Below are 12,401 nucleotides of genomic sequence, written 5' to 3'. Positions count from 1 at the left end.
AGCTACGTCAGCCAATTCCCTCAAGATCTCATCAGGTCCCACAGATCTGTGCATGTTCAGGTTCCTCAAATGGTCACAAACCTGACCTTCACTTACAGTGGGTGGAACCTTGCTTCCATAGTTCCTGCCTTGCAGTTCACCCACTCAAGAGGTGTAGGGACAGAGCCCGGCAGTGAAGACTGAGGCAAAAAAAGTTGTTGAGTACCTCAACCTTCTTCTTGTCCTCTGTTACCAGTTTACCAGTCTTGCTAATAATGGGGGGGCACACTTTCTCTGACCTTCCTTTTCTGACTGACATACCTGTAGAAGCCCTTTTAGTTATTCTTTGTATCCCTTTTCAAGTTCAGCTCCAGATCCACCTGGGCCTGCCTTCCTGACCCCATCTCTGCACAACTGGGCAGTGTCCTTACACTCTTCCCAGGATATACCTGTCCCTGCTTCCACTGCCTGTGCATTTCCTTCTTGCCCTTTAGTCTGACCAGCAGGTCTTGACTCAGCCATGAGTTAGTAACACAGGTTGACTCAGCACAGTTGGTAACACATCTTGTATTGCGGCACGGGACACTCGGGCAGCAGGAGGACAGATTCTTTCAAGAGCAAATTCTTGAATTTTCCATTAAGGATAAAAAGAGATACAAAAAAAGGGAGTTTAGGTTTCTTCCATAACTATTGAAGAAGAAGAGTACTTGCATGATTTGTTTGAAACATTTGTAAATGAAAGCACAGCCCCTGTACTGAGTAAAAGATCTACAGTTAAATCACTTTTATTTTACTTCTTATGATATAATTGACTTGTGGATTATGTTCATTTTTATTGCATTTACAGGCTGGAATAGATGGTGAAGGCTCAGTTGTAGGGAATGTGTCTATGACTAGCATTCATTGTGCCAGGATAGCTCCCTTGGATGTAGATTCACTGTCTGAATTGTGCTGCAGAGTCTGGAGCACTGCAGGTTGTGCTTGGAGCTAGAACGCAGAGGGACACTTGAGGATGATCCCAGAGCGGGTGGCTTGGTTTACTTGTTATCTGCCAACTTTAAAGTAAGCAGTATAGTCTGGTTAATAAGGCTGTTGGCTTTGTACTCAGGAGGCCTGGCCTCCAGCTGGATCAAACTGTCCCTATTTGCATTCCCATCTTAAAAAAGTGTAAAGCTCTTTCAGTCATTTGGGTGAGTAGAATTAATTCTTCCATATTCTGAAGGACTGACAAAAAAGTCAGGTGAAGTCCCTGCGTTGGGTTTCCTCCTCCTGAATGGGCAACAGGTTACTCTGAGCAGCGAGGTCTATATCTGCATTGGATTTAATGTGGCCTTCTGCAGTCACCTTGAATGTTTCCCTGTCATAAAAAAGAATGAAAAAATCTCACTGCAATGGAAAAATGGTCCCATGGTGATTGTCCATACTGTCCTGAAGCCAGGAGCAGGTAAAATTCCCACAAAGGCTGTCAAGAAAGCAGAGAGAAAGATGGCTTGGCATCAAATTAATGTGCCTCTGCATTTCCTTGGAAAAGTCTTGGACCCCACACTTTTTCTGAAGAATTGGATACAAATCGGCTTGGTTGTGACATTCCTCAGCATTTGTTTTAGTGAGCAGCTTCATGGGCTGTTGTGCGAGGCAAGAAGCCTTCGAGTAAGTTTTGTATGTTGCAGATGAACAGATGGAAGAAAATGGAGAAAAGAAAAAGGAAACCAGAGCAATATTTCTTTGTGAATCCATGTGCATAGTTCTTGTTTTCCTTGATAATTCCTGTCCATTTCAGTAGGGTATGTCAAATTTGAGTCAGAAGGAACAAAAAAGTGAAACTTAGAGGTATCTTTGCAAGGTGCTTTAATAGGTAGGAAATGTGGACTTTCTACAACATCACAGTATTGTCTGCAAAGATGTTTCCTACCTGCTGTAACTGTAGAGTAACCTGGAACTCCCTCTGCTCAATGAAAAAAGGAAAAAACACAGGGATCTTGTGAATGCCTCGGGCTGTTTTCTGCTTTGGAGAATTTGTTCATACCGTAAGCGTCTGATCCATTTTCACCACCACAGAAGGTATTCAGTACATCAGCCTTTTTCATGTCCTGTGTAACCAGGTCCCCTGCCCTGCTCAGGAATGGGCCCCCATTTTCCCATCTTCCTTTTGTCACCCATGTACTATAGAGGCCCGTCTTCTAGTCTTTGATATCCATGGCCAGATTCAATTTGTCTTTTTCCGCTCCTGCCCAGCCCTTCCCTGACAAGCAATGGTAACTAACCCAGAACACCTGAAGACAACAGACTAATTGCTCTTGAATTTTCATTTGCAAGCCCCAAACAGAGGCAGCTGGCACAGCCCCTGGAGTGTTTTCAGCTGCATCCTCAGTGCCAGTGCCTTTCAAGAAGGTCTATGTGAAGCTCTCTGGGCAGGCTGTCCACCTGTAAATAAGTCAATCCTTTGATAACCAGGCGATGCTGGCTCAATGAGGCCACTGAGCCATGCTGCAGGTGTATCCTAGAAATTGAATGCCTAAAAGTGCCCAGAAATAGAATGACAGTGGTGAGGGCCTCACACAGGTTGCCCAGAGAAGCTGTGGCTGCTCCACCCCTGGCAGTGTTAAGGCCAGGTTGGACAGGGCTTGGAGCAACCTGGTCTAGTGGAAGGTGTCCCAGCCTTTGGCAGGGGATTGGAACTGAATGAGCTTCAATATCCCTTCCAACCCAAACCAGTCTATGATTCTATGTAGCCTTCTGGGGAAAAAAGCTTTCAAAGACAGGATACTGCCCCCCAAAAGTGATCTTTATTATTTAAAAACAAACCCAACACAACAAAACTAACGTGTAAAGTATCAAGCATTTTAGCGAACTTTATTGATCACTACTTGAAAGAAGTTAGTACAGAGCAAGCAGCAAGAGGCAGCTGCCTTATGTATCCCCTCAGGATGGACATGGTCCCCCTGGCCTGGCCACCCCCGGCCTCTCCTCAACTGCCTGGTTGCTGCTTCTTTTCATGCTGGGACAGGTTTTGTTCCTGGTGTGGTCTTCAGCTCTTCCCCAGAGCTGCAGTTTCTCTGCAGAGGTTGCATTAATCAGCTTGACTGCAGCCTCAGCTTCCTCCAGGGTAAGATTGTGAACCCTGAACCTTTCTAAAACCAGTATTTTAAAGCACGGGTAACAGCAGAGCAGATTATGTTAAGTTATAAATTGTTTTTGATACAAAAACATAAAATATCCCCTTATTAGCATCAAGAAGGCATCAAAGTTTCAATACTCTCCTTAGAAAACTGTACCAGCATTTTTACTGAAAACAATATAGATCTTGTTTATATTTACTTTTGTTTCTGTTCTTAATGAACAGTTGTGTGACAGTTACCAAACCCCATTACGGTTCTCTGAACCTCAGGACAAGTCACGTAAGTATCACAACTACGTAAATAGATCTTAATGACCCAGTATCAAAAATACATCCTATGCAAGAACCTCAGGTATACTAAAAATCAATCCGTTAATGAAAATCCACACTTAATAAATCTATTCTCCCTGAAAGTAAAGGTGGCTACTGATAGGTGGCAACGCAGTAGATCGAGCAGAAAACACATTGCAGAATTCTTGTCTGATTTATTGCTACATATAGATTACTCAAGGGTAATCTGTTCTTTTTCGTAATCCTTGAAAGGTCAAATTGTATCAGGAGTTCTGAACACAGAGTAAAGAAAAAAATAGTATTTATAAAAATAGCATCCATTCAAGTTAGGCAAATCCTTATAAATGCAAGAAAGAAATCAGTTGATCTATTAAAAAAAAAATATTAATTCAGCGCGTATGTTCCTGAAGCACCAGCATAACATCCTGATGTGAATGACTTCAACTACGAAGTCTTCATAAACATACCTGTGAAATTCCTCCTCATGCAGGCCACAAACCACTGTCAAGAGGGCGCCCACATATGACGTCTGCAGTCAGCTGCAGAGCATCTCACATTTAAATCTCAAATGGCAAGAAAAGAACTTTGTGCCAGCTTTTACTTCAGTATTTTCGCTCACTTGCACATGGAAAAGCAGATGCTGCAGAGATAAGGTGTAGCCACAGCAATTTCCTGTAATACATTTATCTCAGCTTGAGGGGCAAGACAGTATGGCTTAAAGTTACACTACACACAGTAAATGCTACAGCTGTGTAAAGAGGTAATAAAACCTGCCCTCTTTTGTACATGTATTAAGTGTAAACTTTCAGAACTTCAGGAAACATTACAAACAAGTTGTCTTTTGTGGTAAAGTAACCAGAGAGGATTTGAGGGTTTAAAAAACAATTTGAAAATCTATTAAGACATAACAGGTTTAGAACTTTAACATTTTTAGCGTTTGTAGCATTGTAACTTTGGTGTTCAGATCTAGCAAATCAGAGTATTGCTTGTAATCAACCTAATCAAACCAGATGCTCTATAATGAAAAATATTAACTCCATTTTCAATGGTAGACTTGTAGGATCTGACATTCCACCATGAATCACAGGGATCAGAGCACTGTCCAATTCATTCAGATACTTCTGTGGAAGAAGGTGACCTCCGCATCCAGCTAAGTACTCAACCTATGGGGAAAACATATTAGTGTTGATATTAACACTTTCTGTATTAATAAGACAAACAAAAAGTGCAGTTTCTTGGTAAAAGAGTATTTTGGCTAGCATGAAGTAACAAAATAACATTTGAAGACCAGCAGGTGAATGGGTTTTGAGGTCAGTCATGACCAGTAATTCTTGAAGAGAAAGACGAGCAACATCTCCACAGGGTCTACAGGGTCTACAGGGTGTTGTGTGTCCCATGCTGCTTCATTCTGAAGTCCAAAAGCAATCTGATTATATCCTAGTATCACAGTTACCAGTAGATTAATTTCAGCATATACCACCGAAAACTACATTTTCAGGGCTGTATTTCCAGCCTCTCTCAAAAAAGATAAGGTATGACAAAGAAAAGGATCTGAACTACTTCTGAGGGGCATCCCACACTGTGTAGCCTTGCCTGCTCTCTCCACCACCTTCAGCCAGGCAGACCCATCCTTTTCTGCAGTATAGATCCTGGTGCAGATACCCTTACTGAACTATTTTAGGCAGCAAAGTCGGCAAAATGCTACATACTTCAAGAAAAGCACCAGAAAATTAGCTGTGATTCCCTCAACTCACCTTGGAGGCGGGTTAAGTGCCAGAGAAAGTTAGAACTAGGGAAGGACTGACAGCTTACTGCAAGCAGCTATAAGGGAATTTCAGCAGAATAAGGAAACAGGATTATTCCTTTCAAAAAACCTAAAAAAACTTAGTCATCAAGACAGCTTCTCACAAAATTTCATCATCAGATTTCATCCTCAGTCTGGTTCTGGGGAAGGGCAAAAAACTAAAAGCATTCAGAGAGAGACCCAGTATTTTTACAAGAAAGATACGTAATTGAAATGGAGTGTCTGCAATAGAAATTGAAAGATTACCATATCCAAGTCAACAGAAACTCTTAGGCCTATTTTACTAATCCCGTTGTTTTTTAAAGTTTTAAGGTGTGGGCAAAGAGCAGTACTGCAGGCAGTAGCAATCTCCTTAGTAAACTGGTGAGGAACAGGACTGGAGATACTATTGTTTTTTAGAAAATAGTGTACCTGAAATTACAGAAAGGAAAAGAACAGTCAGCAGCCTAGTTATATTACAAAGTAATATAAACATATACATAAAAATATGTAAATCTGTAAATGTAAGAGAATAATTACATTTACATATAATGCAGAACAGAGCAAGCTGTAATGCTTGTTTGCTGGCAAAATATTCCAGTATTTCATCTATTGACTCAAAACACTTGCGCAACCAGGGGAACATCTGGATTATCTATTTATAATGTTATCCATGCTTTTAATCTTTCTCAAAGGAGAAAAATTAGGTAGATGTTTTAGATGCCCTTATCAAAAAGCTACGGGGTGCATTCTGGCTATCAGTATGACTATACAGCTTATAACTTTGTTTCTTTATAGTATCACTTAGTGTGATCACTTTACCACTCAAACTATTCAAAGACATAGCAAAAAGGCTCAAGAACAACATAATTTACTAACTTCAGTACACTTCATGACTTTTCCCTCTCTTTGAAAGTCTCTGCCTTGCGGTACTTTCTCACTCTGAGTTCCTTCCATTGATTTTCCATCAACTGGGCTTAAAATTCTATGGAAGATAACAGCATGGTTAGTAATTAAAACAACATTATATGATTTATATTTAATAACCCATACGACATAATTCTTATTATTTCGCATATTAGCAATAGTTCTTGAAGACTATTTAAATGGCTTTACAACCAAATGTAATGCAGGACTTGCATCATGGAAACACAGATGCCTCAAAAACCCTATCATAATTGGATGCAACACTTCATGAAGACCTAATCTCACAGGTTTAAGAAGCTATAAACATCTTTGGTAAAGCCACTGTTTGTTCCAATTGGTCAGAGAAGCCACAGAAAAAGGCATGCCAAATCAAGCTCGTGGCCTGCAAAAAAACTTGAGACAAGTTTTGAGTTAGTGATGTATAACTGAAGTTTGAAGCTACATAAAGCTACAAGCATTCAAATCACATGCAGTAAAGATGCCTTATACCTCATTTTGATTTGTTGAATGCTAGCATTCCAAGCAGTGAATGGCCAGGGACAGTACTATGCGCTTCCAACGCCCCACTAGTAAGGAAGTTTAAAGGGATTAACTGCATTCTCACACAAACTGATTACTGATAGAGGACTTACAAAGGAAACTGAGGGCTCACACACTTTTCCCATCAACTTCCCAAACACAGAAAACAGTAATAAATTTTGCTGAACCACAAGCAGAATTGTTCCATTAATGACATCTAGAGGGCTGAAGGTACTTTACCATTCTATCCCCTTTCACATTTTAGTGTCAATACTTTCTCTCAATAAAAATACCTTAGATCTTTTCACAAAATTAAAGGTGGGTATTTGAAAACCGTGCATAAGAACTCTCTAAGATGTTTAATACATTTACCCTTTGTTCGTTTTTTCTTCATTTTCTACCCAGCAAATATCTACATATTCTTTCATGTCTCCCGTATCCGTTTTGCCACAAGTTATTTTAAAGTCCTTCTTGTCTCTTAACGCCTGACGTAGGCTTTCCATTGTTTCTGGTGTTACTTGTACCATTAGTCCATCTAGAAAAACAGTTGAGATTTCAACTTATCTACAGAAAGAGTAGCACAGCTTTTTAATAGAATCTTGGCTTAAATTCTAGTGGGACCAACCCTCTCCTCATTAATAAATGCACATCAAATGGATGGCATCCCACAACCACCACACTAAATTGTGTGAATGAAATGGTGTGAACTAATTACATAAAAGAGGAAGTAATTACTTCCTCCTGGAAGAGGAAGTAATGAAAAACTTTCTTGGCAATATAACTAAAGCTAGAAGATTAATCTTAGGTTAATCTTCAAAGATTTTGCATTCCTGTGTCAATATGTCTATTTCATCGATATGGCAATGAAAGCTGTGGCTGCCCCATCCCTGGCAGTGCTCAGGGCCAGGTTAGACAGGGCTTGGAGCAACCTGGTCTAGTGGAAGGTGTCCCTGCCCGTGGCAGGGGGTTGGAACTGGACGAGCTTTAAGGTTCCTTCCAACCAAAACCAGTCTGTGATTCTATGTTTTTAAACAAGTAGGTGAACTAGGATGTATTTTTTTTTTAAACAACATTTGTTTGCAGTACATTTTCTACAAAGCTAAAAATCCTGAAAATAAAAAGCTTATCTTACTGAGAAACAAAGATCTTAAGATCTTGCACAAAACTCCTGCCTCTTTTTATTTACGCATTTATTTATTTTCAAGTTCTCTTAAGAAGAAACCACATAGAACAAAATCATTACCTTCAACTATACTGGATTTAGCTAAAAATCCTGAAGATGTTTTTAGGGCTCCATTAAACACCACAAAACTTGCACCTGTAACTAGAAAAAATAGGAACACAGCGAGTACCATTTCGTATCACTCAAGTTTGTCATCACTAACACTTCACTTGTATTCCTTTTTAAAAAAGGTGGGGAAAAAAGGTAATACTATACTGACAGTGTTAATAGAAATCCTTTACTGACAGAATGATATGAAATACAACTCTCTAAGGAGAGATGAATTTTCTCCAATCAGATCTTGGCAACAAAGACCAGCTTTCCTAACTTATTTTGTGAGTGCATACAGTCAACACAGGCAAGCCAAAAAAAGTTCCATATATATATAAAAGTTCTGTATATATGGTTGAAGAATGTGGTAGGATGGTTTTAATTTTTTTTTTTTTTTGAGTGGGATGGAAGGGGGTTTTGTCCTTTAAAAAGGATGTGCCACTCAACTTTCAGATTTATTTACAGAAGGTATTCCTCAAGTTTAGATCATTTCAGTAGTACTAAAAGCAACTGGAAAGAAAGATGATATAAGTGTATTTCCATGCTACAAACCTTTGCATAAATTGTTAGTTACACAGTCTGCTTTAAACAAGAACACTCTAAGTAACTATGCTTACAAGGATGCACAGAAGTTGGCACTGGAGATGTAAGAGTATAGCCCTACCAGTCAATTCCTGCTTTAGGAATGCGATTTTTCTTCAGAAGCCAAACCAGACAGCTTACCTTTCCTGGGATGTCCAGTAGCACTGATTGCTTGTGTGTGATAGAGACCATGGTTATTCTGCACACACACCAAGTGAGAATCTGCTTCAGTATTAAAACTTGCTCCAATACTAATTACATGCTCATTAGAAGAATGTATCACCTTCATTACCTGTTGATACAAAATCTGTCATTAAACTGACAAATCTCACTTTACAGTACTCATCTAACTACAAGACATAGGAAAAACCCAGCTCTCAAAGCAAATCCAAAGAATTATTCACTTAATTCCAGAGCATGTGAACAACACAGTTTGCCATGACTAACTGGAAAAACACTAAGCATGATCAAAAATACTACTTCAGTTGAGAAAGACAGTAAGTCTTGAGTACTGCTGGGCAGAGTATCAGCTGTAGGGATTTTGTTGGTCTTAAGGCTAAAATATGCATCAAACCTTATGCAGTTTACTGTTCAGGGTTTGCTTTTTTGTTAAAGCAAAAGTAAGCAAATTGAAAAAAGTAGAGTGGCAAGAAAAATTTACGGGTTTTGTGTGGTTTTTGGTTTGGTTTTTTTTTTAATTTAAATTTTAAGCAAAACACCATCAGGAAATGTGTAAGAAAGAATGAAAATATATACTAAAAGATTTTGTACTGTTGCATTTTCAGCATTTAAGTTACCCTAAGGCTCAACTTTTCACTCATCACCATCCACTTTTCAACATACCCAGGAAGAAGGAAATGTGTGCTCAGATCATTTCATGCTCTCTCTCTCTCCCGTCACATGTTTACACCAGGTTAAAGTTCAAAGAGTTTATTGCACAGCAAATAGCAAAGTAATCTAAAGAGCAGCTATCAAATGGAGAATTCACCTGCAGAACTGCCTAGAAACTGATTACAGAATAAAACCAGCATTACAGCCTCTAAGAACAGGCCCCCTTCTAAAAGAAAAGAAAGCTCATGTTAAAGATCTGACTGATTTTATATGAAAAATAATGACGAAAGCAGTTAGAATCAGAAAGCTAATCAAGATGGTTTTACTCACCTCATTGTACTTCCTTAGCGGTATTTTAACACAGCTTCTACCCATTTCCACATGAACAAACAGGTTGTCTATGGTATGCAAAGTATACTGGTAATTTCTAAAGTCCTGTAACAGACAAAGTTTTTATGTTAGCTGACAATTAGGTATCATTTCCTCACCTTTTATTACAAATACCACCTAGATAAAAGTACTTTTCACACATCTCTAAGACTCTTCAGAATAATGATGTTAAGGGTGACTAAAGACTTAGTGATCATTTTTTTCCTACTGTAATGCATGGGAAGGGTATCTTAGTGACTATATTAACAAATCAATACCACTGACAAGGTAACTCTATTTATGAATGGGTTATTTAGACTATAGCTACTTCATACATATTAGGATCTCACAGTGTTTTAGATAACAACTCCTCAACACCTTCCTTCTCTGACAGAAAAGCAAAGCATAGAAGCCACCATCTACATTAGTTTCCATACTCTGTCCTCTACAACTTTAATTTGTTGATTACATGTTGAATATGCACTGATTTTTATTCCTGTCTCTGCCGGAAGCAACCTGTGGAAGGTGTCCCTGCCCATGTCAGGGGGACTGCAACTAGATGATCTCAGAGGTCCCTTCCAACCCAAGCCATTCCATAATTCTAAGATTCGTTAAAGTCTGAAGATGCCACACTGGTACTGGCACTTCACCAGTCAGGCAGGGAGCTGGCTCATGGAATGAAAGTGTAAGATTGGCTCATGGAATGAAAGTGTAAGATTCCGCCATTGAAACACACTTTTTCAGACAGTGCAACTCCTCTGATACCTTAATGTAATGACATAACAACAGTGGCAAACAGGAAAGAGGAACCGAAGACTGCAGTTTCAGCTCTGTTCTAATGGTCTCCACTCTTAGAAGAGGATTTAGTGATCACCTAAATAATACATGCAGTTCCTCCCACAGCCTTACAGGATTTTTCATCACAGCGCTGAAGATAAATTCCATGTAAGTATCAGAAGAGGAGGGTCTCTGGTCAGGAGTACAGGCTTACTGAAAGTTTAAATACAATTATTTGGGTAAAAGAAGAAAAGCCTCCTCAGGGAATGGCACAAATTCCAGACTTGGTTTTGTCTGATGATTTTGCCAAAAACTTCTTTGCGTAAGACCGTCAGACTGCTTAACTGTGGTAAGATTAAGTTTGTGTGACAAAGTAATTACTATTACAGTTAGACCACAGCACGTACCTCTCAAATGTTTTTAAAATGTGAAGAAAGAAGTCAGAATTAAGACTAGACTTACTGCACAAAACCAATGTTTGTAAGACAAAAATGCAAATGAACAATAATCACTACACTTCAGTGTCAATGTCAACATTTTTCTAATTCATTTAAAGCCATTTTTACTACCAGAACTAATACACAGCAACAGAACATGAGAGATGCGGCTTTTCTAACTCACTTTCTTACCTAACCTGGGAAGTTTCAAGTCAGGTATGGAGAAGAAAAATACCAGCCCCTTTACTTTGGCAAAAGTAATTCTGCTTTCAAGAACAGAATTTTGACAATAACTTACGTAATCTAAATTACAACGGAAAGGGAAGAGAACAAAACATTTACTCACAACAAGTAGATTCATAATTGTGTGTCCAACCTCACCAAAGAGTGGCTTCCGGTGCCTGAAACTTACTACAGGAGTAGGATATGCTACAGCCAGGGCAGAAAAAAAGAACAGGTCACGTTTACCCATCAACAACTGTAAAATTTGCAAATCCAAATATTTATTTTCAGCTATAGCCCATGTCTCTTAATCTCAGTACCTGATCAGCCAAAGGACCCAGAGCCCCTGCTTCCCTGTTCCCTACCCAAGGTTAAATCCTACTGCAGCTGTCACTGCATGGAACCACTCTCCTAGTGGCAGTAATTTTGTGGCAGAGACTTGTTGCTGCTTTCATATTTTGTCATCTATGTTTCTTGCAATTGATGATCTGGGTGGAAACATCCCAGGTTCAGTCTTTGGGTCACCAGCTTCTGGAGAGATTGCAAAGGGTTTGTAGTTGCTTGAATAAGAATACCATACGGGTTAGCATCTGCTTTTGTGTTAATGCTGTAATACAAAGTGAGGTACCACTTAGTATTGATAATCAAGAATAGAGTGAGTGAGGAAGTTCATACAAAGTAACATGCTTTGAAGTCCCATGGCTGCAATGTGAAACACATGGAGAAGGAACCTAGGGAAGGCAACAAAACGCAAAAAATCACAGACCGCAGTATGAAACCAAAACAAGTGGCATAGCAAAGTCAAAACTGTGAGATCACAATGCAAAATCGGTAAAAAAAAAAAAAAAAAAAAAAAAAAAGGACAACTAGTTTCTTAAGAGAAAGAATACCAACAGAGAAGCTACCACCCTTGCCAATGTGGAGACAGAAACCAGCCCAGCAGAAATATACTATTGACTCAAGAAATCTACAAACAAGCAAGTGATACATATTTATGGACTCATAGCTTCTAGAATGGCAAGCTTATTTATCAAAAATACATTCAGGTCAGGAAGGTTGTATACGATACATTTTTGACATTCACTGCACTCAAGCAACTGCTGCTGACTGCACCTTTTCTGAACTCTTGTTCTCTAAATCATAAGCACCACAAGTGCCACAGGATATGAAACAGCACTTACGTTGCTAAATTATCTGCCTGCATTATTCAAGCAGGCACACAAGCTACTTTAGAAGGCGTTTAAGACAGTATCTCCATTCAGGTCTTGCTCAAACTAGCTTTATGAATTCTTC

The 12,401-nt window shown here is 39.2% G+C and overlaps 1 protein-coding gene across 4 annotated transcripts in view; it reads right to left on the bottom strand.

Moving 5' to 3' along the window:
* Positions 1-2,806: 2,806 nt before the first annotated feature.
* Positions 2,807-12,401, bottom strand: part of ZFYVE16 (zinc finger FYVE-type containing 16) — a 34,070-nt gene continuing 24,475 nt past the window's right edge. For all 4 annotated transcript variants that reach the window (XM_065662199.1, XM_065662200.1, XM_065662202.1 and 1 more), the window contains exons 11-18: positions 11,233-11,315; positions 9,634-9,738; positions 8,614-8,764; positions 7,861-7,941; positions 6,990-7,152; positions 6,051-6,156; positions 5,439-5,603; positions 2,807-4,551 (exon numbers count right to left, since the gene is read on the bottom strand). In XM_065662199.1, the coding sequence (XP_065518271.1) occupies positions 4,390-4,551; positions 5,439-5,603; positions 6,051-6,156; positions 6,990-7,152; positions 7,861-7,941; positions 8,614-8,764; positions 9,634-9,738; positions 11,233-11,315 (1,016 nt within the window). In that variant the 3' untranslated portion in view covers positions 2,807-4,389. The remainder of the gene's footprint in view (positions 4,552-5,438; positions 5,604-6,050; positions 6,157-6,989; positions 7,153-7,860; positions 7,942-8,613; positions 8,765-9,633; positions 9,739-11,232; positions 11,316-12,401) is intronic.

The sequence above is a fragment of the Lathamus discolor genome, chromosome Z (assembly GCF_037157495.1).
Source record: "Lathamus discolor isolate bLatDis1 chromosome Z, bLatDis1.hap1, whole genome shotgun sequence".
In the NCBI taxonomy this organism is placed as follows: domain Eukaryota; kingdom Metazoa; phylum Chordata; class Aves; order Psittaciformes; family Psittacidae; genus Lathamus; species Lathamus discolor.
Note: the sequence above shows the minus strand (reverse complement) of the source record. Positions and strands in the feature narration are given on the sequence as shown.